Here is a 26,799-nt window from a genome sequence, read left to right as displayed (position 1 = left end):
CGAGGTACCACTGTAAAATTTAGGTGTTGCCTCCCTTATGTGCTTTCTTTGAGGAACATGACATTGAACCAGACCAAAGGATTGCCATGATAATTTCTGTGAAAGAACACTTGCACATGATTGCAGGCGAAATTTCATCATACTTTCCAAATCTACCTGACACCCCATTTGCACTTGCCAGAAGCCCATTCACAGTCAAAGTTGAAGATGTTCCTGAGACAGCACAAGAGGAGTTCATTGAATTTATTAACAGTGATGCAGCGAGAACTGATTACAAGGCCAGTTACAAAATTCTGGATCAAGTGTTTGCACTCATATCCTGTTCTGTCTGAGAATGTGTTGTGCCTTCTTCTTCCATTTCCAACAACATATCTTTGTGAAACAGAGTTTTCCAGCTTGTTGGTTATCAGGTCTACAGAAGTAGACTTGTTGTAGAAGATGATCTTCGTTGTGCTCTTACAAAGACTGCCCCAAGAATTTCTGATCTGGTGAGAAAGAAGCAATCTCGACCTTCACGCTGACTTTGGCTTTTTACGCATACTGTTGCAAAATGGAGCAATGTAGTTTACTGTTGTTATATTAAGACTGTTACCCATGCTACACCATGCTTCATGACAAAATTTCATTTATTTGTAATTAGAAATAAATATTTTGCAATATATAATTACATATTGTTTTTGTGATTAATCACTATGCTTTAATTATGTTCAATTTGTAACAATGAAAATACATCCTGCCTATCAGATATTTACATTACGATTCATAACAGTAGCAAAATTACAGTTATGAAGTAGCAGCGAAAATAGTTTTATGGTTGGGGGTCACCACAACATGAGGAACTGTATTAAAGGGTCACGGCATTAGGAAGGTTGAGAACCACTGTTTTAGAGAATACAGTGGAAGGGCACAGACAATATTTATTTTAAAACTTACTTGTTAAAGCTCTTAATAGTGAATTAATTTAAGTAACTGATAGTTATTTACCATCAGTTGTTCGTGTTTTGCCACCTGTTAATCATACTCAAAATTAGCTGCTTGAGGCAGCCACTGTATTCTGTCTCATAGTAGGGTCAGTCCTGTACAAAAGGTTCAAAGGAACAGAGGCTAGCTGTGTATCCATCTCAGATGCTGACCTGGTTTGTACATAATGCTAAGCAGATGTGAATTTCCAGAGCAAAGATCACAACCGCAAGCCTTGGTTTACTACTCTTGGTTGATTTAGGAAAGACAAACCAAAAGCTCAGATTCAGACGTAATGCTATGCCGGCTCTTTTGGTCCTAACTCTAAAGACTGTTTTCTTCCCTAATTGTGTGTCTTCAGGTGCGCAGTCCAAGGAAAGCAACATTGGCTAAAGTTGTGCCAACCCCCAATAACGGCTCTGCAGAATTGGTGCCCATCCATCGAGACCAGGTAAGAAATTCATGGCTGTGGTTCACAGCAGCTCCCCCATGTGACTACGCTAGTCATGACTTGACTTGTTGCTTCAGTGGCACTTTTGACTAAGTCTGGATCTGGCCTATTGATTTGGCACCTTGTAAAAAGCCACAGAAAAGCAGACTTGGCAGCCAAATAAAGGTAGGAAGCATGCAGGCAGCGCATGTTCGAGAGGGTGGGTTAAATTGATTTGTGACTCTTGTCTACTTCAGACATTTTTTTGCATATTGTGACTTACAGCTTTGGAGCTGTCCTTTTATTGTGGTACTTTATTGATGCTTGGGTTTACTTTGTTCAGTTTGGAACACAGGAAACTGCCTTATTCTGAGTTGGGCTACTGGTTCATTTAGCTCAGTATTGTTGACACTGATTGGCAGCTGCTCTCCGGGGTATCAGACAGGATCCTGTCCCAGCCCTACCTGGAGATGCCAGGGATAGGATCTGGGACCTTCTGCATGCCAAGCAACCGCTTTGCCACTGAGCTTTGGCCCTTCCCTGTTGGGGTGGAGGGGCTGGTGATTGCGCCTACCTTGTGGCAGGGAGTCCTTTTAAACATGACAGTGGAAGTCTCTAAAATTTTACTTGCTAAGCTTGCCTCTTGCATGTGGAAACCTGTTTGCTGTAGCTTTCTTTATTTCTTCTAGGGGGAGGATGGACAGGAGGTCCTTTCCTTCGAATTTCAGAAAATCAAATATTTCTACGAGCTAAATGAGAGAAAAAAATTCCTTCCTGTGCTATTCCCTGTGGAACATCCATTGCAATTTTATCAGAATGCACGTGGCTACCAGGAAGACAAGGAGATCAAAGCAGCAGAGAAGACCTATGGCACCAACAAGTAAGTGGGGCAAACTTGGATCCAGCTGCTTTGGGGGCATTTCCAGGAATTGGAGCACTCAGACTTCAGCCCACAGGATGCCTGAATTCATGACTAATTAACTTACAACTATTAGTTGGCAGTACTTTGAATCCAGCATGTGGGGTAACATAGTATGAGTTAAGGGTTCTCTGGGGGATACTCTAGCAAAAAATAACCGCTGACAAAACATAGTGCTTAGTGTCATGCGCTGTGCTCAGTGTGGGTCAAGCCACCTGTGGGTAGGTAGGTGTTGGCAGCATCCACCTGCCTCGAGAGACAATGGAGTGTGCCTCTTGAGGTGAAGTCAAACTGCCGCATTACCAGCACCGAAGTGGCCTCCCAGGGTGCGAGCCTCGGCAGTGTGTATAGCAGTCCTGGGCTGCCCAGACCACAAGACGCACACCTGCCTGCCTCCCTGGTGTGGTGCAAAGGAAAGCAGAGCAATGGATGGGTAGTACTATCAGGTTAATGAGTAACTATAGGAAGAATTTTACAGAAATGGTTTCTCATTTCTGTGTAACTATTTTTTACAGTTTACTACCTGGTGATTCTGTCCTTCCACAGGCAAGCAATTTTATTCTGATTTGGCTCCTGAGTATGCACTGTATGCATCAATAGGGCTTACTTCTAAGTAGATATGGGTAGAGGAAAGCATAAATCTCCAGACCTTTTTGAATAAAAGTAGGGGTTCTTTGGTCATTGTTCTACAACTTTTGTGCCCATGTTGCCTGCACATTGCTCATTAATGGAAGCTGAAAACTCATAGGGCACATCTAGAAAATCCCCTACCTAGATCAGTCCTGTGTCCTAGGCTGAGCACTGCAGTCTTTCCACATGCATTTAGGGGTAGGGATAGTAGAGCAAACAGCCCCTCCCTTTTTACAGTCATCACCTGAATTCAAGCCCTGACCCAAATCTCTCTGGTACCTCTCTTAGCCCTTAACTGAAGGGCCTCCAGGATTGAGCCAGCAAGTGGAGGCAAGGAAGATTAACCTACTCAACACCTTCCTCTCTTCTTCACAGTTGAAATACAACTTCCTAGCTCTAAACCCTTGTTCTGGCTTCCATCCCAGAAGGATGCTGTCTGCAACAAGGAACACAATTAAGACTCAACACATGCATCAGATTGCACACATTTTTCATGGCCTCTCCTTTCACTCACATTCTAGCCATCACTGCCCCAGCTCCTATTTATTCTTGGGCAATTATGGTGGGGGGAGAATTCTTTTCTTCTCCCATCGTCCACCCACCTAAGCTTCTCAGTCTTAAACTCTTAGTGTTTTGAGGCAAAGTTATGTAGCCTTCAAAGTGATAGATCAACCACGAAAGATGCAGGCATCTACTGCAATTGTGTCTGAAGGAACAGAATACCCCCTTGAATAATGCAACTTTGTCTTAAAGGCCTGATAAAATTTTAGGGCCTGTAAGATGACAGCAGAACTATCAGGAAAGGTGGGCAACACAATGAAAACCCAAGTTAATAGCTGCAGCTTCTCTAACAGTATCTGGAAGAACAAGCAAATCATGTCAACCAGCAAGAGAGAGTTTTCACTCTCCAGTTTTCAGCCAAATGTTAGAGGTTCACTTTCATAAAAATGACAATGGCTGCAATGGTAATTCTTGTTTCTCTAGTTATTAAATATACACAGTTGAAGTAACTCTAGGACAGACAATGGAATCCAAGATTTTGAAACCTTCCACATAAGCCCTGTTTTATGAAGAGCTTTGTCTGAGGGATTGCTACCCGCCAACTTCTCAGAACAAGCACTTTTGCAATGTCTTAGAGCATCCGGCTTTGTTTCCACTTGGAAACAAACATTGCAAAAGTGTTTCCAAGTGGAAACAGCAAGCAGAAAGATGGTGAGGTGTCTCATGTGGGATTGGTGTGTGTGTGTGTGTGTGTGTGTGTGTGTGGAATCAAACCTCCAGGGTTTTAGGGATTGCAAGCAGGATAGAATGTCACAACACAATGCCAAAATAAATCAGGGTTCTGTTTTTCACACAGGGCAGAGATGGTTGTGCCAGAATTCCTCGAACTCTTCAAAGAAAGAGCCACTGCCCCTTTCTTCGTCTTTCAGGTAATCAAAAAGGATATGCAGCATCAGCCTCTTTTTGAGTTTCTGTTCCTTAAACCCAGAATTCCACAGGCAAAATCTCTTACGTATATTTAAAAATTGTCACCTTCTATTGTACAGTGGCACCTCAGGTTAAGTACTTAATTCGTTCTTAACCTGAAACTGTTCTTAACCTGAAGCACCACTTTAGCTAATGGGGCCTCCTGCTCCTGCTGCTGCTGCTGCCGCGCCAGTGGAGCACGATTTCTGTTCTCATCCTGAAGCAAAGTTCTTAACCTGAGGTACTATTTCTGGGTTAGCGGAGTCTGTAACCTGAAGCGTGTGTAACCCGAGGTACCACTGTACTTTGAACCACACACTCCTGCCATACATATTTACCAGGCTGGTATGGACTTAGATGCTGCTCAGCCATTCTTGGCACAGAAGCTAGAAAGAAAGGTTGCAGCATTTGGGAATATTTGAGTTTACAGAAAAGGTGCTAAGAGTCGACATGATAGACGTTTGTCAAATTATGCATGACATGGAGAAAGAGGAAAAATTTCCTGCCCTCATAATGCTAGAACTCGTGGACATCCAGTGAAACTGAATATTGGAAGATTCAGGACTTCTTCATGCTGCACATACTTAAACTCTGGAACTTGCTCCCCTCAGAGGCAGTCACAGCCACCAGCTTAGCTGACTTTAGAAGCAGATTAGACAGACCTCTTGTCTTCATCATGGAGGATAAGGGTATCTGGGGCCGCCTGCTGTGGTTGCTGTGCTCTGCCTCCACAGCTGGAAGCAGTTCTCTTCGGATTACCAGCCGCTGAAACTGCAGCCGGCAAGAGGGCTTCCCCCTACGGTCCTCTGGGTGGCCACTATGAGAACAGGGCGCTGGACCAGATGGGGCATTGGCCTGATTCAGCTTACTGTTCTTAAGTTAAAATCACAGTGGTGCCTCGCAAGACGAAAAGAATCCCTTCTGTGATTCTCTTCGTCTAGCAGTTTTTTCCTCTTGCGAAGCAAGCCCATTGACGGATTAGCGCTTTTAGCGGCTTATCTGCTGATCGGATCAGCTGATAAGCGGCTTAGCGGCTTAGAAAAGGGGGGGAGGGGAAAAAACAGCAGGAACTCGCAAGACATTGTCATCTTGCCAAGCAAGCCCATAGGAAATTCGTTTTGCGAAGCACCTCCAAAACGGAAAACTCTTTCGTCTAGCGAGTTTTCCGTCTTGCGAGGCATTCGTCTTGCGGGGCAGCACTGCAATGTTTTCTTAAAAGTTTTCAGTGTGTATAAAATATCAGATGTTTATGTGAATAACAAATTTATACAGGCCCAGCCTCTACCCTCGTGTCCCACATGGACGTTCTTGGAGGGCCTGATGAGTCTAGTAACAAAAGGTTTGCGTTAGGCTGTTGCAGTTTTTGTCTTCTCTCTTCGGTCATTTAACACACACCCGTTTCAAAATGCTTTCAAACCACACAATAATTTGTGGTTCAAGAAAAACAAAGCTAAAGTCCACTTGGGTGCCCAGAACTGGTTTCCATGGTTCTTTGGAACTTGGCCACTATTTCAGCAACCGTTGCAACAATCTTATAAGATGGTCCAGTATTATTTATCCCTCTGTTGCAGACCAAGCAGCAAGGCTAGAAGCTTGTCCAAGGCTACCTCATGCATTTGAGGCTGAGGTGAAACTTAAATGCTTTTAGCCACTGTGCTAACCAAGTCTTCGTCATAGGCCCAAATGGGATTGTTGCTCTGTACCAGTATTGGGAGTGCTTTGTGTCTGTTTCCTACATGTAGGTCTTCTGCGTGGGGTTGTGGTGCCTGGATGAATACTGGTATTACAGTGTCTTCACCCTTTCCATGCTGGTGGCTTTTGAAGCATCTCTTGTCCAGCAGCAAATGAGGAACATGTCAGAGATTCGAAAAATGGGCAACAAACCCTACATGATCCAGGTGAGCCAAGGCAGGAAGTGGTGAGCTATGCTGTGAGTCACTGGTCCTTCCCACTTGGAGACAATCTGATGAGGTGCATGGATTCCGGAACGCTGAATCCCCATTGCTCAGGGTGACCCTAGAGGGCTGATCACTGTGTAGAATGTAGAATGCAGAAGGGAACAGTAATGGCAGTTGCTGGAAGGAGAGCAGTCAGGAGAATAAAGCCAAGGCTGTTGGGGTGAACTTGGAGGTGCTGCCAGAGCCGCAGGGATTGTGCCAGCCCCAGATGGGAGTTAGGAGAATTATCTTGTCATTCAGCTGCTCCTCACCTGCCTACAGGGTTTGTTATCAACAATACTCCCAAACCCATGGCGATTCTTCTCTTGCACCAATCCCCATGGCTTCCCCATCTCCCCTGTTCATGCAAGGGCATTGGGAAGACAGTTGTCTGTATCATTCTGTCAGGTGGTGCTGTAGTTGATCAAGGGAGTGCAGGAGGCTCTTGACCTGACCAGGCCTGAGTTTCCAAAGTATTAGACCAGGGTTGCTGTTTGATAGATTAACCTGTGATGGATATTTGGTCCAACCGTCTCCATTCAGGAGTCCTTGAGCCCACGCTGATATGAGTTGCAGGTATGACTAGGTGAATTTGGGGAAGTTGGTCTGTGGACAGCTCCAGCTCCTCTTCCTCTAGCATCCTAAATGCCACCCTTCTGTGAACCACCCTGAGATCTGTGGATAAAGATTAAATTAATAAAGAACAATAGTACTAATAATATCTCTTCCTCTTGCAGGTTTACAGAAACAGGAAGTGGCGTCCAATTTCCAGCGACGAGATAATTCCGGGGGACATTGTGTCCATTGGTAAGATCAGTGTTGCGCTGGTGAGAGCCCTGCCACCCACAGTCTTAATTGGCTCAACTATGTGTATAAATTAGCATGTGCATATTTCATGCAACTTTGTGTCAATGGGCCTGAAACCTGAGTCTTTTCCATACCTGACACAGTCCCTCTTTCAAGAGTCCTGAGACCTTATGAGCAAAGGCCCCACCTTCCCCCCAGTCCTTCTGAGCATCCAACTCTCACTTCCAGGCCGCTCCCCCCATGAGAACCTTGTGCCGTGCGATGTGCTGCTGCTGCGGGGAAGGTGCATCGTAGATGAAGCCATGTTGACTGGAGAGTCAGTGCCTCAAATGAAGGTTTGCCTGATGACTTCTGCTAATTTAGTCACAATTTATTTAGTGTTAGCAGGATGCTTGGCAGCTATACAATCTGCAGAAGACAGTGCTGACCCAGGAAAACGGACACAGTGAATGTGAAATGGGGAAACGGGCCATATAGATGCTGCGGGGTGGGGCTGCATGAAAGTCGACATAGTGGAAGGGATCAAAAGGGGACCCCTGGGGAGTAAGGAGTGAAAGTGAAGGAGGACAAGGAGAGAGGACGTGTAGCTTTGAATAATAAGGAAGAGAAACATGAAGCTGACGGCGGGGGGGGGGGGGGAATGGCAGGGATGTGTTCGCTTATGCAGAGGGAGAGATTGCCATGGCAACAAGAGGCAAAGCCAAAATTTTGGAGGAGAGGTTTGGCAATTACTATGAGCAATATGGAACCTCCATATTCAGAGGTGGCGCATTTTAGAGCCTCGGGTAGTGGGACCATCTCATTCTGCCTGCTTGCTGCCAGTGTCCTGTGAGTGGCCGTTGCTGGACTAGATCAATTTGGCCTGATCTGGCAAGGCAGCTTCATCTGTGGGAAGTCATTGGCTTTAGGTAGCAGAGTGAACTCCAGCTGAGTTCAGGATTCACTGGTTTTGGTTGGTTAATGAATCTAAAAAAACAACCACCCCAAAACAAGGGCAGCTTGTGTGTGTATCCAGCACAGCTTGTTGGATCCCTTGCCTTGGTAATGGGTGGTGCTCCCTCCCATGGTCCCCAGTGTGGAGTCCTCTGACTTACTGAACAAGAGAAGGAACAGGAAGTGTCTTGTTTTATGCTGGTGGTGCTTTTGTAGTTCCAAATTCAAATTGCAAATAGCACAATGCTTATATTTATTTAAAAACAAACTGGCAAAGCAATCCAGTTATACAAAGCATCAAAGCACAACAACACTTAGTTTTGTTTGTTGAATTTATTAGATGCATTTTTCTAAAAGAAGACTCAAGTTGTCTTGGAGCAGTTAAAATATACAAACATTTATATAAAATGAAACAATAGAAACAGTCACCATAAAATAGTAAAACTGCACTCCCCCAACAGTATAATGAAACATCAGGGGCGGCCAAAGGCTGATATAAAACTCATCCCATCAAATATCTGGGAGTAGAGGAATGTCAACTTCACACCGAAAAATACTGTTTTTAGATGCTTTATATTTTATTTTAAATTATATTAAGAACATAAGAGCACCCGTCATTCTGTTCTCACAGTGGCCAATCAGATGCCCCTATGGGAAGCCCACAAGGAAGCCCTCAGACAAAATATGGGAAGCAGTTCTGAATCACATACCTGATGTGCTCCCTCCAACTGTAGAAGCAGCTGCTGATTTCCAAAGTTGAGGAATGAGGGAGATTCTCAGTCCCTGGATTTTAGAGTCTTTTGTGTTAAAAAATCACTACATATAGCTTGCTCCCTTGTGACCAAGAATGCAGGCAGGTGCAGAGCAGGTTGTTGATGTCTGACTACATTTGTACCTGCCTAATGTAGGCGGAATAGTTGGGCCAGGCATATTGGACATCTGTTATCAGTTCCCAAATGTGCTTTTTTCTTCTTTTATTGTAGGAGCCAATCGAAGAGTTAGACCCAGAATATGTCTTGGACATGAAGGCCGATTCCAGATTGCACATAATTTTTGGGGGAACGAAAGTTGTACAGCACATCCCACCGCAAAAAGCAAGCACAGGCCTGAAACGTATGTACATGCCTATCTAGCTTGAATCAATGGCAGGGAAGCTCTTAAAATGTCATTCCCTGAACAGTTTAGTTGCTGCTTGATTGCTGATATAATAAACCCGCTAACTTTGGCACTAAGGGTACCGTATATACTTGAGTATAAGCAGACCCGAATATAAGCCAAGGCACCTAATTTTAGCACAAAAAAGGGAAAACTTAATAATAATAATAATAATAATAATAATAATAATAATAATAATAATTTTTATTTATACCCCGCCCTCCCTAGCCAAGGCCGGGCTCAGGGCGGCTTACAAGCAATAATAAAAACAAGTTGAATGATTACAACTTAAAAACAAAATTAAAATACAACATTAAAATATTGAAACATTAAAATATTACAATGTAGCCTCATCGCATTATTGACTCGAGTATAACCTGGTTCACCACACCACAAACCTGGTGGTGGCAGCAGCAGTGGAGGGAGAACAAGCAGCCCAAAAGGGCTGCTTTTGGGCTGCTCGTTCCTCCTCCGCCGACAGTGGCAAAGGCGGAGGAAGAGGAAGGAGCAGCCCAAAAGGGCTCCTTTTGGGCCGCTCGTCCCTCCGCTGCTCGCAAGAGCAGGCATAGGAGCTTCAGTTGGGAGAGGCGCAGTGCAGCGCCTCTCCCAACTGCGGCTCCTGTGCCCGCCCTGGCAAGAGGCAGGCGGCGGCGGTGGGACCAGCAGCGAGAAAGGGCTCCTTTTGGATTGCTCGTCCCTCCGTCGCGCTGCCCACCTCACTCAAGTATAAACTGAAGGGGGCTTTTTCAGCGTAAAAAATGTGGTGAAAAAGTTGGCTTATACCTGAGTATATACGGTAATCTCTCAGTAGGAAAGACCCATGGAAACCTGTCCTTTCCCCTTTTTTCTCTGGCAGAATTTAAAGTCGTCACTTTTAGCTGTGAGATGAGGATATATACCTGTTCAGAAACTGTGAAACTTTGAGATCAAGTAGACATGCAGACATTGGTAGTGAAGCAGCTAGTGCTAGAAAAAAGCAAAAGGGTCCAGTTTCTCCAACAGAAGCTTCCTGAGTGATTCACGTGACAGAATTAAACTTGCATTATAAAAAAGCATACAGGCAAAAGAGCCAAGCTTGGATAAATTACACAATTAGGGGTAGCTCAAATACTCCTTAATTACAGAATTGTATATTATTTATTCCTTTTGAATAATATGCATTTCTGACAATAATAGGATTTCATTATAGTATGATGCAGATTGGGAAGGCATTTAAAAATATAGAATAAATAAAAAATTCTTTTAAAAAACACAATTTCAAAGGGAGACAGTGGAAACGTTTGCTGAAAATGCTATAAGTCAGGTAAAGGTAAAGGGACTCCTGACCATTAGGTCCAGTCGTGACCGACTCTGGGGTTGCGGCGCTCATCTCGCTTTGTTGGCCGAGGGAGCCAGCGTACAGCTTCCGGGTCATGTGGCCAGCATGACTAAGCCGCTTCTGGCAAACCAGAGCAACGCACGGAAACACCGTTTACCTTCCCGCTGCTAGGTTGGCAGGAGCTAGGACTGAGCAACGGGAGCTCACCCCGTCGCGGGGATTCGTACCACCAACCTTCTGATCGGCAAGTCCTAGGCTCTGTGGTTTAACCCACAGCACCACCTGCGTCCCTATAAGTCAGATACAACTCCTTCAAAACATGATCCAAGAGAAACTGCCTGAGCCTGGAAGAGAGGGAGAGGCACTATGATTCACCACAGATCTACCAACACCTTTGCGTCTTCTGCGCTGTGTACGCTTAGACTGGTTTCTGCATGTTGCAGCTTCCTTCCTTCGCTTTAGCTCTTCTGCATTTCTTGATGGTCTGTCCTGGCGCCATGTAGCAGCTGAAGCCAAAGTCTTCATGTCCGAAGGACTTCTTTGGAAGAACTGCACAACTTGACCTATTCATCTGCTCATTTTTTCATACCAACATGTTGCGTAATCCATTTCCTTTATACCTCTTCACAGCGGTTGATAACGGGTGTGTGGCCTATGTTCTAAGGACAGGCTTCAATACATCTCAGGTAAGAAACGAGACCCACTGGGCTTCTGCTTGCACAACTGTCACCCAAAATTGGTTTGGGTTTTGTGTCAGGAGAACTCTCAGAACAACACTTCGAGGGAGGAGGGGGCAGACCACTGTACTTAACATGAGATAGTAGAAACCTGTTTTCATGTTTATTTTACCCTTGGGAGTAATCCACCTGACTTGGCACGTAAAGAGACAAAGACTTGTCTGGATATTTAGCTCCACCTTCAGGAGCCCTTGATTATCAAGGGACTTCTGTTTGCCTTCCTGAAGCTTCTGATAACCCTTGAAGCTCTCCTAAGTAAACTGGGGGTTGTGTTGAGCTGAGGACTTAGGAGAGCTAATCTTGGAAGCAAGCCCTGGGAACCATTTGCTACTGTCCTAAGAGCAGATGGCGCTTTCAGTCTTGCTACAACTGTTTTATATATCAGTCTGATTTTTCAGGGAGTAAACTGTTTAGCCAGCAGGGTCCTTCTTACTGAACTGCAGTGGGCAGGTGAATCTCAATAAGAAGTTCTTAAAAGTCTTGTTTTATTGCTCTCTCACTGCCCCTAGTCTCAAGTTAACTAAAAACATTTCCTGCCACTTCTCCTGAGGGAGGTTATTGCTGCCTCCCCCTGACAACTCTTCCTCCCTCCCAGGGGAAGCTTCTGCGTACCATCCTGTTTGGTGTGAAGCGGGTGACAGCCAACAACTTGGAGACCTTCATCTTCATCCTCTTCCTGCTCGTCTTTGCCATTGCAGCGGCAGCGTATGTGTGGGTTGAAGGTGATTTTTTATTTCTGGAACCTATGTTTCTTACAGATCAGAAAGTAGTATCAGTAAGGGCACAGGTTGGGGTTTCATAGAAGGAGCATACATTTGATACGGCTGCCTGAGTGTTGACGGGGATGCAGCCTCACCTAGATGGTTTTTTCCTTGATGATGGGCTGTCCTGCTATGTATCCATTGCCCCCTAGAACAGTAAATCCTGTACACATGATTTGGCAGCCTTTTCTGTGGGTGGAGATGCTGAGATCACAAGAAACTTAACTCTCTTTTTTTTTTAAAAAAAAAGAAATCATTTCTCTTGGCACACTAGCAGTTCTCTTGTAGCCCATAGGCATTCCGCAGCATGTGGTTTGGGAAACATTGTTCGGATTGTATTGGTGGACTTTGCAGCAGTAAAATGGCATAAATATGTGTCTGCTCCCCTTCCCAAGGCACCAAGGACCCCAGCAGGAACCGTTACAAGCTCTTTCTGGAATGCACTTTAATCCTCACCTCAGTTGTCCCACCTGAACTCCCCATCGAGCTCTCTCTGGCCGTCAACACCTCACTCATTGCTCTCGCCAAATTGTGTAAGTACCAAGCCTCACCAAGAAATGAAGCTGCAGGCTTTGAAATTGCAGGGGGTGAAACTGCTGACCTGACTGCATTTCTAGGAAGTGTCCCTGTTTTATTTATTTCACAACTTGTTCTACCCTCAGGTTCTGAGCAGTTTGCTAACTTTATTTTTATTGCAGGATACTGTGTTCTACAATATTTGACTATTATGGCCTTATAAACAAAGCGCAACATAAGAAGTTGCTTATATAATAGTTGGCTAGATGTAGGGGTCTTGTCCAGCACTTATCCCCCCTCAGATTCCCATAGACCTCAGGTCACATGAACAAGGGGCTTAATCTTTCCCTTCTCTCCCCCCTCCCCACCATAAGTTTCCATCCCCACGTTTTGATTTAGAATGCCTACCACCCTGTCTCATGGACTTGAGTGTCCTCCTATGAGATGTCTGGGACCATTGGCCCGAGAGCAGAATCCCTCTTGCCATGGTGAAGCAGCCCATAGTTCTTAGAACCACTGGCTTTGTTGCCCTATTCCTCCTAGAAGGATGCATTTGTAAAAACTCATTACTAAAATAAACCCTTTCTCTTCCGTGGCCACTCAGTCCATGCCCAAACAGAACTGTTTCATGTTTACCATCTGAGAGGTGGGTATACCCTTTATCTTGTAATTGCATAGCAAATGAACACAAGCAAGTTTGTCCTTTTGTTAAACTTACTGGGTAGTAGCCACAAAGACTTATGCTTGTGCAACAGAATTGCCCATCCCTCTCCTCCCCCCCATATGCCCCCCCAGAACTGTTTTTGGGGTTTTCTCAAGCCTCCAGAACAGATTTGGCAGTGGGCATGCAAGGAGAGGGGAAGTTCTGTTGCACAAGCAAAGTGACTTCACTGGGTACAGACCCCCGTGTCGTTTTCCTCACTTGAATTGTGAATGTGTGTGCAGGAGCGTGCACACATGCCTCCTCCTCCTCCTCTGCGTGGAGAGAGGGCAGTGATGGAGGAGGCCTTCACACAAAAAGGAAGGTCTATTTTAAATTTCTGACCACCATGAGTGGGGCCCAGTAGAAAAAAGGGGGGTAGTGATCGCTGACCTCTCCCTCTCTCTTTCTTTTCTTGAAGATGTTTACTGCACCGAGCCATTCCGCATCCCCTTTGCAGGGAAGGTCCAGATTTGCTGCTTTGATAAAACGGGCACCCTGACCAGTGACAGCCTAGTGGTGAGAGGTGTGGCTGGGCTCAGGTAGGTCCTTGGTGGGGTAAGCCAAAGGAGGCTGTTCAGAGCTATCATGGGATCTCTTCACTTTTTAAATTATTACTATTATTTTATTTTGTTTGTGAGTCACTTTATCTTGCCCAGGGCCACCCAAAGAGACTTACAAACAAACAAAAGCCTCACCTGTATTCTCAGGCAATAATAGAGTTATCCAGCCAGGATATCTACCTTCAGCTTCGCTTCCAAGCCCCCTGACCATTGGTCATTCGGGCTTGGGCTGATGGGAGGGCCACAGCTTCCCCATCCCTGGCAGAGAAGATTGTAAAAGTAATGTTTGCATGTAGCCGCTAGCAAATTCTCATTTCCACATTGGTTATTGGAACTGCTATATGTTCACTGTAATAATAATCTGCATCCTTCTCAAGTCCTCTGTCATACTAATGTCAGTAGTTGTCCTTCAGCTGGAGTAATTGATCTCTGTGTAATCTCCACTATTGCAGAGATGGGAAAGAGGTGACCCCTGTGTCTGACATTCCTATTGAAACACATCGAGTCATCGCCACATGCCACTCCCTTATGCAGCTGGATGATGGGACTCTGGTGGGTGACCCTCTGGAGAAAGCCATGCTAACGGCTGTGGAATGGACTCTGACCAAAGGTAGGCTTGCTTCATTTCTGAGCTGCCTGCCTTTTTCCATGGCTCCCTTACCTTTCAATTCTACTAGAGTGAGCGAAGCTTGCCTGCAACTTTCTTTTACAATATTTGGAACTAGGTGTGAATCAGCATCTGACTAGCCAGCCGGTCTGACTCTGAGGCTGCTTCAGTGTTTCCAGAAACCCCTTTTGTGTTCTGTGACTGTGCGCTGGGGGAGCCAGGGCTTCCTTGGTCTGCTGAGGAATGCATCCTGTGGGCTCAGGGCCCCTTTGTCAACTCCCAGGAGCCCAAGGGGAGGGTTACTGCTTGTGGTGCTGTTGAACCCTTTCAGGATTTCCCGATCTCTTTGTTTCCAGATGAGAAAGTTTTCTCCCGAAGTATTAAAACTCAGGGACTGAAAATTCACCAGCGCTTTCATTTTGCCAGTGCCCTGAAAAGAATGTCGGTCTTGGCTTCCTACGAGAAGGTCGGCTCCACTGATCTGTGTTACATTGCAACTGTGAAGGGGGCCCCGGAGACGCTGCACAAAATGGTGAGGAGCAAAGGGAGATGGGTGTGACTTCATCTCTTGGTTTATTGTTATAGCCATGAAATGGGCTGGTGCCAAGGCAGGGAATGCTTAGGAACTGAGCAGGATTGGACACAGACTGGAAGACCTTCCCCAAAGAAGTACTTGAATCTTCCACACATTGGCCTAGTGGCAGATGAGCATTTTATGCCCTGGACTGTGGGGAGGCCAGATAACATGCCAAAGATAGGAGGGCGTGGCAGCAAGGCCCATGCAGCTAAGCGGGGTCGGGGGTGGGGAGCCAAATGGCCAGAGCTGAAAGCGTGATACCCAGAGTGCCTTTGATTTCGTGAAGTGCTCTATTATCAAAACAATCTTTGGCAGCTTGACAATGCTGTTGTTAAACTTTAGTTGGGGTTTTTTTGCTAGAACATAAGAACCCTTCTGGATCAGTCAAAAAGCCCATCTAGTCCCGCATTCTGTGTTCACCTTGGCGAACCAGATGCCTCTGGGAAGATGGCAAGCAGGGCAGGATGAGTGCAGCTGTGCTGTTCCCACTTAGGTTCCCCAGCAACTGATATGCTGAGCCACCATAACTAGCAGCCTTACCTGCATGTAGCTAAGGCTCTGTTGAAGCCGTCTGAGTTGGCAGCCTCTACTACAGCTTGTGGGAATGAATGCAATGTCTCTCCTGGACCTGGTAACCTTCAGCTTCACCCTCCAAGGCTGCCAGAGCCTCTGCTGTTCTGGTGCTTTGTGGCTCACAAGGAGACATGCTCAGGGCGGGGGGCTTCTTTCCTCTGCCTTCACATTCTTTTGTGACTGTCCCTCTTTGCCCCTCTCTTTTCTCGTGCAGTTCTCTCAGTGCCCCAGTAGCTACAACAGTATCCACACAGAGATCTCACGCGAGGGAGCCAGGGTCCTGGCACTCGGCTACAAGGAATTGGGACACCTCACGCATCAGCAGGTAGGCTTTGGCCTGCACAGGCAACACCTTCCACATGCTGTGTCGGAACCCTCTGGCTGTGGGAGGTGCCTCTGTATGTGCCAGATTGTGGCCTCTCTTATGGGTAAAGTTAGTTGTGCTAGAGATAAACTGAAGGATAAAACCAGCCCACACTGGCCCCTTGCTCATGGTTGGCCTTGAACGCCTCTTCCTTCCTTTTGCGGGGTAGAGAGGAGCATTCAGAGTTCCGACAAAGCACAAGAGGGTTGATTTTCACATGGCAAGGTCAATCTGTGCAGCCTGGCTAGAAGTCTGCTTCTGAAGTGTGGCAGCTGCCACACTGTTCTGAGTGCACAAGTGACCTGGCCAAAGGGTTTACAGTCCAAAATAAATGCACAAGGCAGCCTAGAGGGAGAAGTTAGAAACTGACAGATGAGGATGAGTGGAAGGCCATGTCAATGTGGGTTTTTTAGCAAAGACACCCCCCCAGCCCAGTAACTGCAATGTGGAAGGGAAAAGCCTTTATGACTTTAGAGGAAGGGGCATAGCTGGCCACCAGGGCAGAAGGCAGAGAGATGGGAAGGAACTCAGGGAGTTGGTGGACAATGAATGAGTTTCTGTGTGTGGTGGAGAGAGTTGATGTGAGAGAAGATGACGATTGGACTGGAGAGTTTGTGGTTATGCAGAGTGAGAAGGGGTGAGCAAAAAGATTTGGGCGGAGTAAACTGATCAAGCCCAGTGGAAAAGGAAGTCTGCTGACTGGTTGGCAAGTTGGTTGGAATGGGCTGCCCTGGGCAGGGGGACTGGATTTTCCATGACGCTCATCTGTGCCAGAGCAGGTGCTATTTAAGTGGGCAAGGATTTCTGACTTAGCACAAACTTAGTCAATGGTCTCCAGCACACCACCTTCGCAAAGCAGGATTCCAGGTGAGACCTGGATGCTCCTTGACATGTCGGATTGCCATGTGAGGTATGGACTAGAAAGTTTACCAAGCAATCCCAATGTTGTCCGCAGTCTGAGGGTTGCCCCTAGAATCAGGGTGTGAATTTCTGTGGGAGATTCTTCATGTGGGGCATCTAAATATTCGGTTGGACAAAGCGCTGATCTTTGTTCTCCCTCTCATCTGAAGGCACGAGAGATGAAACGAGAGTTGCTTGAGTGTGACCTGCGATTCATGGGCTTCATCGTGGTCTCGTGCCCCCTTAAAGTGGACTCCAAGCCCGTCATCCGTGAAATCCTCAATGCCTCGCATCATGTGAGTGAAAAAGCATGCCTGCTGGCTGAGATGTAGTGGAAGACGGAGACATGGGAGTCCTAGGCAAGCTGAGGAACTGGCCTGCACAGTCCCACCTGCTTTCCTATTTCTGTCCCCCCCCCTCCTCCTCCTCCTCCTCCTCCTCCTCCCCCCACTTGTCCAGAGTCTTTGTTTCCCATTTGCTGCCGTTTTGAACAAAAGTCCTCTTGTCTCATTGTGATCAGCCCTTCCCCATGCACAGCAAATCCCAAGGCAAAGATTTGAGCATAATGCCAAGGTGTACAAGAATGATGTTTCCCTCCTCCACACTCTTTAAGAATCCTCTGCTTGGGAGATTGGAGATGTCCTATGCTTGCAGGGGGGAAAACTCTTCACACTCATGTTCACATAAGTTGATAAGCTAGGATGGTGCTCCAGAGAGGCACTGCTGCAGAAAAGATAAGAATCTGAAACACAATAAGAGCCTGGGTGGGTTAGATCAAAAGCCTGACTAGCGCAGCATCCTGTTTCACCTGAGCCTCTTAGATGCCTCTGGCACCCCTCTAGGCTGGCTGAGATGGCAGGAGACACCCCTGCCAGTTGCTCCCCAAGACATCCTGGAAGGTTTCATTTAGTGCTTGTAGCTAAAGGACCATTCCAGGATGAGAGAGCTCCCCACTGTGTTTTGGGGGAGGGGGTAGGCTAGAGAGGCGTTCATGCAAATGAAGTATTCCCCAACCCACCCCCATCAGGTGGGAAGGTATACTGCACTTCTGGGGATGGAATAGAGATAATTATTGGGGCTGAGGGGGACAGTGGAGAGGTTTGAAACATGGAGGGATGTGTCAAATGGCTCTTATTGTAACGGTTGTTGAGCTTGCGATATTGCTGGTGGTGGAAAGTTGGCCAAGACAAGGGAATGTGCTATGATCTTCCCTATTGTACAGAAAGAGGTTTCTTTCCTCCAGCAAAATATTTGTTTCCTCCATATTTTGCTGGAGGTTTGTTTCCTCCAGCAAAAGATGTTTCAGAAACCACACACGCACAGACATTTTAGAAGAGAACATGCTTTGAGGTACAATGTAGCACTAATTTTGTGATATGCAAAACAGTTTTCTAAAGCTTTTTCCAGCCCCTCTGATCCAGGTCTGTGTGGCACATGTGCATTGCATCTCCAGTCCCTGCTTAGGAAAATGTCCCTTGATGCTGCCATTTACTTTTCTCAGGTAGTGATGATAACAGGCGACAACCCCTTGACTGCCTGCCACGTGGCCCAAGAGCTGCACTTCACCCAGAAGGAGCAGACACTCATCCTGCAGCCGCCCTGTGACAAAGGTAGAGAGGCTGAGGGAGGCAGGTGGACGTGGTCAGGGTGGAGCAGATAATCATCCAGAGCCCCACAAGGCAGCAGCACATGGCTAGGATTCTGTGATGCTGCAAAAGCATAGGAATAGTACAGAACATGGTACACAGTGTATAATTCAGCTTTCTGAAGGTGCTGGTGAAAGGTCTTGCCCTGGTTAGCACAGGGGGGTCAGTTTACTACTACGAGCTATGTATGGTGTAGAAATGCAGTGTGAGAAATGTGATGGAGACTCTGGAAGCAGCTGCAAATGGTTGATAGGGAGTGGAAGGGACGTGTGCGGGGGGGGGGAGGCTTGTTGAGTGTACATGGAGGGGGGGAATTTGGGATGGTGGAGCCCAGGATAGCTCTCTTCCCTGGGCTGGTTCTGCAAAGCAGGCAGCCCCTCCTCATGCTCCCCCTTAATCAAACCATGCTTGCCTCCCCCTTAATCAAACCCTCTGTTCCAGATTGCAGCTGGCAGTGGCAGTCCATCAGCGGCACCGTCACTCTCCCCATCGTCCCAGATTCCCTACAGGAGCTGACCAGGGACCACAACCTGTGTGTCACAGGAGAGGGGCTCTCTCAGCTGCAGGCCACAGATGCCCAGCTGCTGCTTCGGCTCATTCCACATGTGCAGGTCTTCGCGCGAGTTGCACCCAAGCAGAAGGTGAGAGGTGCTTCCTCACCGCAACGTTCTTCAGGCCCTTGTGGCCAGCGAGCCCAAGGGTCCGGGGGGGGGGCATGTTTCTCTCATCCACTAGTAGTAAAAGAGCAGCAGGTGTTTGGGTTGTCCCTGGCTCAGTGGAACAAATGGACAGCCTACAATCTGGCACATAGCACCATCTTTGAAGAGTTTGCTGCATCCTGTGTCTGCCATTGTGCTCTTGGAGTGGCCTGGAGCCCAGTCACAGTCAAATCTACCTCAGAGGTGGAATGTTGCAGGAGTAGCAAGTGCCTTGGAGTCAAAATCCTGGGCACAGCTGTACAGATAAAAAATTAAATGGAAATAATAATATCCTTTTATCAGAGCAACTTCTGCTAGTATAAGAACATGCAGACTTTCACTTGCCTCTTTGGTCTAACTAGAAGTGGGCTGCCTCTTTTACCACAAGCACCAGGTGTCCCTGTACTTGTTTTTTATCACTTGACTCTTGCCATCAAATGCATAAGCTTAGTGGAGTCATGGAAAGGATTTTGTCTGCTGCCAAATGGGCTCCCTTCCCTTCCCATTGAATGAGGATGCTGACATGTAGTCAACTCACAAGAGTCTACATGTTTGGGTGAAGAGAAGCAATTTGAGCAGAGGGTGGCAGGCCCTCTTCCTCACTCTGTTTTCTCATTGCAGGAGTTTGTTATCACAACACTGAAGGGGCTTGGCTACGTGACGCTGATGTGTGGGGATGGGACCAATGATGTGGGAGCTCTGAAGCATGCTGATGTGGGTGAGTCTTTATTCTGTTCAAAAAGTGCCACTGATTAATTGAATTTTGGATTTTTAAAAATGAATATTTAATGGGCAAGCTTACATAAGCCAGGCATGGATGGCAATCTTCAGTTTATGAGGCATTTCTCCCACCTCTTACAAAAGAAAATGCCTCTTTAACAAGTTTTTCCTGTACTCTGGCTACCTCTTCATCTTACAGCTTCTGTGTGCTTTGAGCAACATATACTCAGCCTACTGATCAATTTTGCAGGTGTCATAGTAAAACTTTTCTTGCTACCCTCTCCTCTAAAAAGCCGCCTTCCTATCCAGTTGGGATGCGGAACAAGGGAACTGCCTAAACTTTTCTGTTCTGAAAGCAGCTTGCCAGACACCTCCCAATATCTTCTGTGATCTGACTTGTTCTTGCAGGAGTGGCTCTCCTGGCCAATGCACCTGAACGAATTCCTGAGCGCAGGAAGAGGCCGCCCCGCGATGGCCCTGCTGACGGGAGACCTGCTTTGCCCCCCTCCCTGGTTGGGAGCAACATGAGGCCCACCTCCCGGGCTGCCAAGCACAGGGTTATGTTGCACAGAGAAGAGCAGCTTGCCATGCAGCGGGTAAGTTGCTGGGTTCTCCTTCCTCCCCCCATATTGGACTCCCTTGTGCTTCAGGACCTTTTCCTTTGTGAAATTCCAAGAGGTTACAGGGAGAGACACACTTGGCTCTGCTCCTGCACCCATTGTATGCTGGAAGAAAAGTCACTAGGGTGAATGGAAGCTGGCCTTGTCCTTAAGTCTGACCTAGATTTTAAAAATAATGAAATTCCAGTGACCATGAACCAAGCAACTCTGTCCTCTTCGTGTCCTCTTTCCTTTTCCTAGTGACTGGCTTTGTAAGGTTGGCATTTGGAATGTATCTCTGAGGATAGCTTTGCTGTGGATTAAACCGCATGTCTTCTGTCCCCCCCCCCCCCCTTCTTCCTAACAGGAGAGAATTAGCCAGGTGCTGAAGGATCTGGAGGAGGAGCAAGTCCCCATTGTGAAGTTGGGTGATGCCAGCATTGCGGCTCCTTTCACTTCCAAGCTGTCCTCAATTCAGTGCAGTAAGTAGGGAGGGGAGAGAACTTGTTTGGGCAAGGAAGTACTTGGACCAACTCTGAAGGATGGGGACACCTCCAGGCATGTTTTGCATGTAAATGCAACCATTGAGCCTCTTTTTTTGCACTGTTTGTATGCATGTGACTAACTTGGAATCTTTAAACTATGCACGTTTTATGTTTGCACTGTAAGAGGTGAAGTGCAATATTAGTCTGGCACTGTGTATGGGAAGGGGCTGGGAAAGCATGAAACAGCTCTTCTGAGTCCTGCCCCACCCAGTTTTTTAATTTGATTTCCAGTTTGTGGCCTCCAGAGCAACCCAAGCCAATCCACTAGAGAAGGTTTCATTGACTGAGTGCCCAGAGCAGGGCTGGAACTGGCCTTCTGCCAGCCTTTCTGGGCTTTTCCTTCACAGATACTCCAGCCGTGTAGATCTAAAGAGGGAAGGGCAACTAGTACATCTCATGCAAGCAAAATGTTATTTGCTCCTCCAGTCTGCCATGTGATCAAGCAGGGCCGCTGCACTCTGGTCACCACGCTCCAGATGTTCAAGATCTTGGCTCTGAACGCACTAATCTTGGCCTACAGCCAGAGTGTCCTTTACTTGGAAGGGGTCAAGTTCAGTGATTTCCAGGCTACATTGCAGGGGCTGCTGCTGGCTGGCTGCTTCCTTTTCATCTCCCGGTCGAAGGTAAGAAAGGTGATGAGGTGACCATCACTTCCTCTGCCCAGAAAAGGCCGTTCTACCCTGTTCATCATTTGCACTCTTTCCTTACAGCCCTTCCATGTTTTAAAGCACGGGTGTCAAACACAAGGCCCGCGGGCCGAATCCGGCCTGCCAGACCTCGTCATGTGGCCCGTGGCATCAAGGGCGAGGAAGCAAACTTCTCGTCCTTTTTACTGGTCCCGACCCAGATTTTAGGGTCCGCACTCCGGCGGAGGCTCTCTGCCTTTCTAAAAAGTGACCCACGCGAACAGCCTTCCCTGCCTGCTTGCAGACAGGGCTCCAACCGACGCGCCCCGTCGGCGCTGCCTACCGGCCAGTCCCGCAACTTTCGCCTGCCTCACGGGCCGGGCAAAGAGGCTTTCTGCTCGCTCGGTCCAGTCCGGGGCTCGCTGCGGAGGAGGCGGTCCCGCAAAGCCGAGCTCCAAGCCGTCTGCCTCCGCCCCTCGGAGCCTCCCAGGCGCGGCTGCTCGATGGGGCGGGTCGCACATGCGGCAACTTTTGGAGCCCGAGAGAGCCGTGGAGTCTGGCAGCGAGGGCAGGGAGCGAGAGCCACGCTTGGGGCGCCGCTCACTCACTCGCTCGGGCCGCAAGAAGAGGCCACTGCGGCGCTGCAGCTGGCGAGGAGATGGCCAGGGGTGCGGGGCCAGGGGCTGGCTGGGGGTCACCCTGGTGGGTAAGTAGCGGGGCCAGCAGGCGGGGAAGGGAACGGCGGAGGCGAGTGGAGAGTGGGGACCCGGCGCAGGTCCTGCCGCAGGCGGTGCACCCTGGCTGGGCTGGGAGAGGCGAAGCTGCTGCTGGTTCAGCTGCGCAGAGTGGGGTGGAGGGAGCTGGGCGGGCGGTGTGCCACACCGCAAAGCAGGGGCGCCTCCCACCCCGAAGAGGACCGCGCCGGCATCTGGGTGACTGCAGCAAAGTGGGAGCCTGCCAGCAACTTGGCTGTGGGAGCCTGGCTACAAAACACCGCCCCCCTCCCCACGCCAAAACTTCGGATTTCTCCGGGCCGGAGGACTTGGCGGATAGCCCCCCCCCCCGGAGCAACTGCAGCAGCTCGGGGCCCCAGCAGGACATCCTGGCCGCCCGCGCCCACAGTGCCGCTGGGGCTCCCTTGCAAGGAAGAAACTGCTGCTGTCCAAACTGCAGCTCCGTATCCTCCGACTCCTGAGTGCGGCGGCAGGGCAGGAGGAGGCAACATTTGCTTCTGCTCTGCTCTGTTGGGACAGGCTCCTGTCTCCTCCCCATTGGAGCTCCAGTCTGCCTGGAAGCCCTTCTCGTCATCTTTTTAAAAAATCATTATTATTTCTTCTATTCTTATTTAAAATCGTACTGGAATAGGTATATTAAATAGTGTATAGGTTCAAGACAACACACACCAGTGCCTAAGGAAAAATAACTTTGATAAAGGGTGTCTTTAGTTCAAAGCAAAGAAAAACTCGCTCTACAGCCCTCCCTACAGATACAACCGGCCCTTTGAGGGTGACCAAACTGCTGATGCGGCCCCCGATGAATTTGAGTTTGACACCCCTGTTTTAAAGCAACTTTCAAAATTGGTCTGCCTTGCCACATTGACATACTTTTTTCTTTCTTTGAGACCACTTTCCAAAGCGGTTGGTGTGTGCAGGGTTCAACATGGACTGCTTCCCAAATATTTGCAAGAGAATGCAGCTGGCTCACAAACCCAGGACAGCTGCTGCTGCTAATAACATTTATTATTTGTACCCCACCCTTCTGATTGGGTTGCCCCAGCCGTTCGGGGCGGCTTGTGGCTGCCTGGTCCTTACCCCTTTTCTTCCTATTTCCAGCCTCTGAAGACCCTCTCCCGGGAGCGTCCACTCCCTAATATCTTCAACCTCTACACAGTTCTTACAGTGCTGCTGCAGTTCATGGTTCACTTTGTCAGCTTGGTTTATCTGTATCGAGGTGCACAGGCCCGCAGTGACCCCAAGTGAGTGCTGCTTGGATTTAAGCTTGGAACTATGAAAATGTGAAAGGATATTGCTCACAGTGGAATTGGTATCGGCAGGCTGGAATATATGGGCCAGAAGGAATGTTGCTCCCTTAACATGAACACTCTTCCCAGGGCAGGTGTGAATGCAAGAGACATCCATGAAACTGTGGGTTAACACGATCACTGTCCTAGGACAATCAGAGCTGTCCCCTTGCATCCATCCATGGTCCTTCCTCAGAGAAGCCCTGGAAAAGGGTCCTGTAAAGGAGGAGGAGAGATAGCCAAAGGGTTCCATCAGCCCCAGTCCTTCCACCTTGCACAACCGGCCCCTGGGAGAACACGAGGGTTAGGGGAGTCCTCCATTAAGTCTCCTGAGGAGTGGCCAGATAGTTCTGGGACTTGTAGCATGCTTGTAGGTGTCTTACTACACAAAGCAGGTTTTTGTTTTCCTTGGTTTTTTTTAGAGTGGCAGGGGGTGGGGGGTGGGATGCCAACTCATGAGCTTGTTTACCCCTCTGGTCTGAGTGGACAGATGTAGGGCTGAAGTGGACCAAAACTCCTTGATGAAGATAAAACTGGCACCTATCTCTGTGCGCCAGTAAGGATGACTGCGTTGTTGGGTGAACAGCTGTCAGGCTTAGGAACAGCCTTCTAGGTCTGGGCCCAACTGTTGCTCAACTCTTGAGCACTTTCGGAGGTGGGCCACAGCTGCACCCTCTGGTGGCAGGAGGTGCCAGTAAATAGTTCATCCACGATGGAGGCGTGTATTGTTGGCACACAGAAAATGGTTACAGAATAGCCACTCCCTCCCCAGACTTGCCACAAACCTCTCTGTGTATCAAGTGGCACTGTATAGGGACGCTCCCCTTCCCCAAGAGAGTCAGTGCCATAGCCACTGTCAGACAGGACATGTTTTAAAAATGGGGATGTGCTGCATGCCCAGGCGCGCTCAGGGGGCAAAGGGCAAAGTCACCTGTTCTGCTGGGGAATTGGCGAAGGAGGCTGCTGAGGAAGGCCTGGGAGCTGGTCTCTGTTTTATTTCTAACAATGGTGGTCTTCTCCTCCCACAAGTCTTTCCCATGAACAGCATCCAACACACCAGAGGGAGAAAGGACAGAATAGTTCTGTTTGGAGACGAAAACGGAATAGCAAGAAACCCAAGAGCTGACAAAATAAGAATGAAAAGCCAAGGAAATGAGAAGCAGAAGTGTAGAAATACTGTGTCCCAAGTCAAGGCAGGGAAGGAAATGGGAGGTGGAGGCTCAGTAGCCAGCTGGTGCTGCTGTTTGGTTTACCATGTGACCCTACACTTCCTAGGACAATAACTTGAATTTTAAGGAGTCAAATTGTCAAGGGCCTTTCTCTGTTTCTTTTAAGGAAAGATGATTTTGTAGATCTCTATAAAGAGTTTGAACCCAGTTTGGTGAACAGCACGGTTTACATCATGTCCATGGCCATGCAGATGGCAACATTTGCCATCAACTATAAGGTGAGGTGTGCTCAGTTTTTTTAGCTCTCTAGGGTGTGCTGTAATTTATTTCCCTGCTTCACTTGGTACCTGTCGTGCTAGAGCCTAATTCTCCATTTGAAGGCCATTCTGCAAGATGCTGGTGGCCAGGGATCTCAAAGGGAGTGTGAAGCCATGTGGAACAAGGAGTGCTAGAAAGTTTTGCCAGGCCAAGTACTGAAACTCTTTGTCTGTGTAGATTAGTTTGAATAGTCTGCATGTTGCAAGCGGATTAGATGAGCTGATGCTCTAATTTGAGTTCTTCAGGGTGCCCTACTATGAGAAGTACTAAATGTTTTCATTTTATTGGTGGGGGCAGAAGAGAGGTTCAAAGAGAGCCAGACCTTTTTTGGCAATTGCTCATATGGCTGGGATAAGCTTGAGTACAAAGGAAACTACTTAAGCCAAAAATTGGCATTTAAGTCCTGTGAAATCAATTACTTGAGATCGACTGTGTGTTCCAATAAATACCAGGACTGCTTTCTGACATACACATATTTCCTGCAACCCTCTTGTCCCTGGAAATAAAAGTGGATGTACCAGGGGGAGGCAATGAATCCAAAGGATCTATTGCCTTCCCAGTCTTCCAACATGCCCCTGGAGCAAGAAATAAACTCAGCCCAGGAGCTAGCATTATTACCATTCATTTTCCTCCCTGATGAGAGGGAAATAGTTGTGGTTGCTGTTGTGTTTTTTTTTTTAAAAAAAAGAACAGGCGTGCAAGTGCTCTTCTACCCACCATCTGCAGGGCACTGGATTGAGCAGACCATGTCTTTGGTTCCAATCCCACCACCACTCAGCCTAGGAGAGATTACAATCAACTTCAGCCTCACAAAAATCTTGCTAAAGAAATAAATGGCTAGCCAATAGACATTGATATTTTGGCCTGCAACATGCAACCAGTCTCCAGATGCATGTATGATGAAGACAAAAAAGGACTATTTGGGGTGATAGTATTTGGGTTGGTGATACCTGCAATCTGGTTCTTGACTGCCCTTTCCATCCTTGTCTTTGTTGCTCAAGGGCCATCCATTCATGGAAAGCCTGCGGGAAAACAAACCTCTGCTGTGGAGCATCATTCTCTCTGGGCTGGCCATTGTAGCCCTTTTGACAGGTTCCTCTCCCGAGTTCAATGAACAGTTTGGACTGGTAGACATCCCAACAGAGGTGAGTAGGCAGGAGCCTTCCTCGGTCTTTACTTGGGGAATGTGTTTAGGGGTTTCAGAAATGTGTGTTCAGCTGGCAAGTAGCAGTGTGCATCTTAACCCGGGAGAGCCCAGATCAGCCTTCTCTGACCTGGTGCCCTCCGGATGTTTGGGCTGCAACTCTCATCATCCCTGAGTGACTCAAGGAAATGCATATATCTTAAAATGTGATCTCTGGTAACTGTACTCAAAAGGAATAACAACTAGAACTGAACATGTACCTTTTTGTGCCCCCCCCCCCGCAAAATAGTGATGTTGGCAGTGTTGTAGTTCAGCAATAGCTGAAGAACTGGTGTCCCTATTGTGAGCTATTAAGTGGCAAACATGTACTTTGTACTTGGTCTCAATGCAATATTTCCAACCAGTCACGAATATGTTCACAAATCCAGCTCATTTAAGTTGCTTCCTTACGTTACTGTGA

General features: G+C 47.7%; 1 protein-coding gene across 2 annotated transcripts in view; it reads left to right on the top strand.

Annotated features, from left to right (window-relative positions):
- The window catches only part of ATP13A1 (ATPase 13A1), a 30,712-nt gene that overhangs the window by 3,402 nt on the left and 511 nt on the right, over positions 1 to 26,799 (top strand). For both annotated transcript variants that reach the window (XM_083486200.1, XM_083486199.1), the window contains 24 exons: positions 1,322 to 1,411; positions 2,080 to 2,270; positions 4,297 to 4,369; positions 6,149 to 6,304; positions 7,081 to 7,150; positions 7,379 to 7,485; positions 9,067 to 9,196; positions 11,187 to 11,242; positions 11,889 to 12,015; positions 12,450 to 12,587; positions 13,692 to 13,812; positions 14,286 to 14,443; positions 14,797 to 14,972; positions 15,805 to 15,915; positions 17,025 to 17,150; positions 18,356 to 18,464; positions 18,942 to 19,141; positions 19,820 to 19,916; positions 20,327 to 20,514; positions 20,885 to 20,999; positions 21,489 to 21,685; positions 23,521 to 23,663; positions 25,044 to 25,155; positions 26,197 to 26,340. In XM_083486200.1, coding sequence (XP_083342326.1) covers positions 1,322 to 1,411; positions 2,080 to 2,270; positions 4,297 to 4,369; positions 6,149 to 6,304; positions 7,081 to 7,150; positions 7,379 to 7,485; positions 9,067 to 9,196; positions 11,187 to 11,242; positions 11,889 to 12,015; positions 12,450 to 12,587; positions 13,692 to 13,812; positions 14,286 to 14,443; positions 14,797 to 14,972; positions 15,805 to 15,915; positions 17,025 to 17,150; positions 18,356 to 18,464; positions 18,942 to 19,141; positions 19,820 to 19,916; positions 20,327 to 20,514; positions 20,885 to 20,999; positions 21,489 to 21,685; positions 23,521 to 23,663; positions 25,044 to 25,155; positions 26,197 to 26,340 — 3,135 coding nt within the window. The remainder of the gene's footprint in view (positions 1 to 1,321; positions 1,412 to 2,079; positions 2,271 to 4,296; positions 4,370 to 6,148; positions 6,305 to 7,080; positions 7,151 to 7,378; positions 7,486 to 9,066; positions 9,197 to 11,186; positions 11,243 to 11,888; positions 12,016 to 12,449; positions 12,588 to 13,691; positions 13,813 to 14,285; positions 14,444 to 14,796; positions 14,973 to 15,804; positions 15,916 to 17,024; positions 17,151 to 18,355; positions 18,465 to 18,941; positions 19,142 to 19,819; positions 19,917 to 20,326; positions 20,515 to 20,884; positions 21,000 to 21,488; positions 21,686 to 23,520; positions 23,664 to 25,043; positions 25,156 to 26,196; positions 26,341 to 26,799) is intronic.

This window comes from Podarcis liolepis, assembly GCF_965112155.1.
Source record: "Podarcis liolepis genome assembly, chromosome: 2".
Taxonomy (NCBI): domain Eukaryota; kingdom Metazoa; phylum Chordata; class Lepidosauria; order Squamata; family Lacertidae; genus Podarcis; species Podarcis liolepis.
This window is presented reverse-complemented; position numbering and strand designations above follow the sequence as displayed.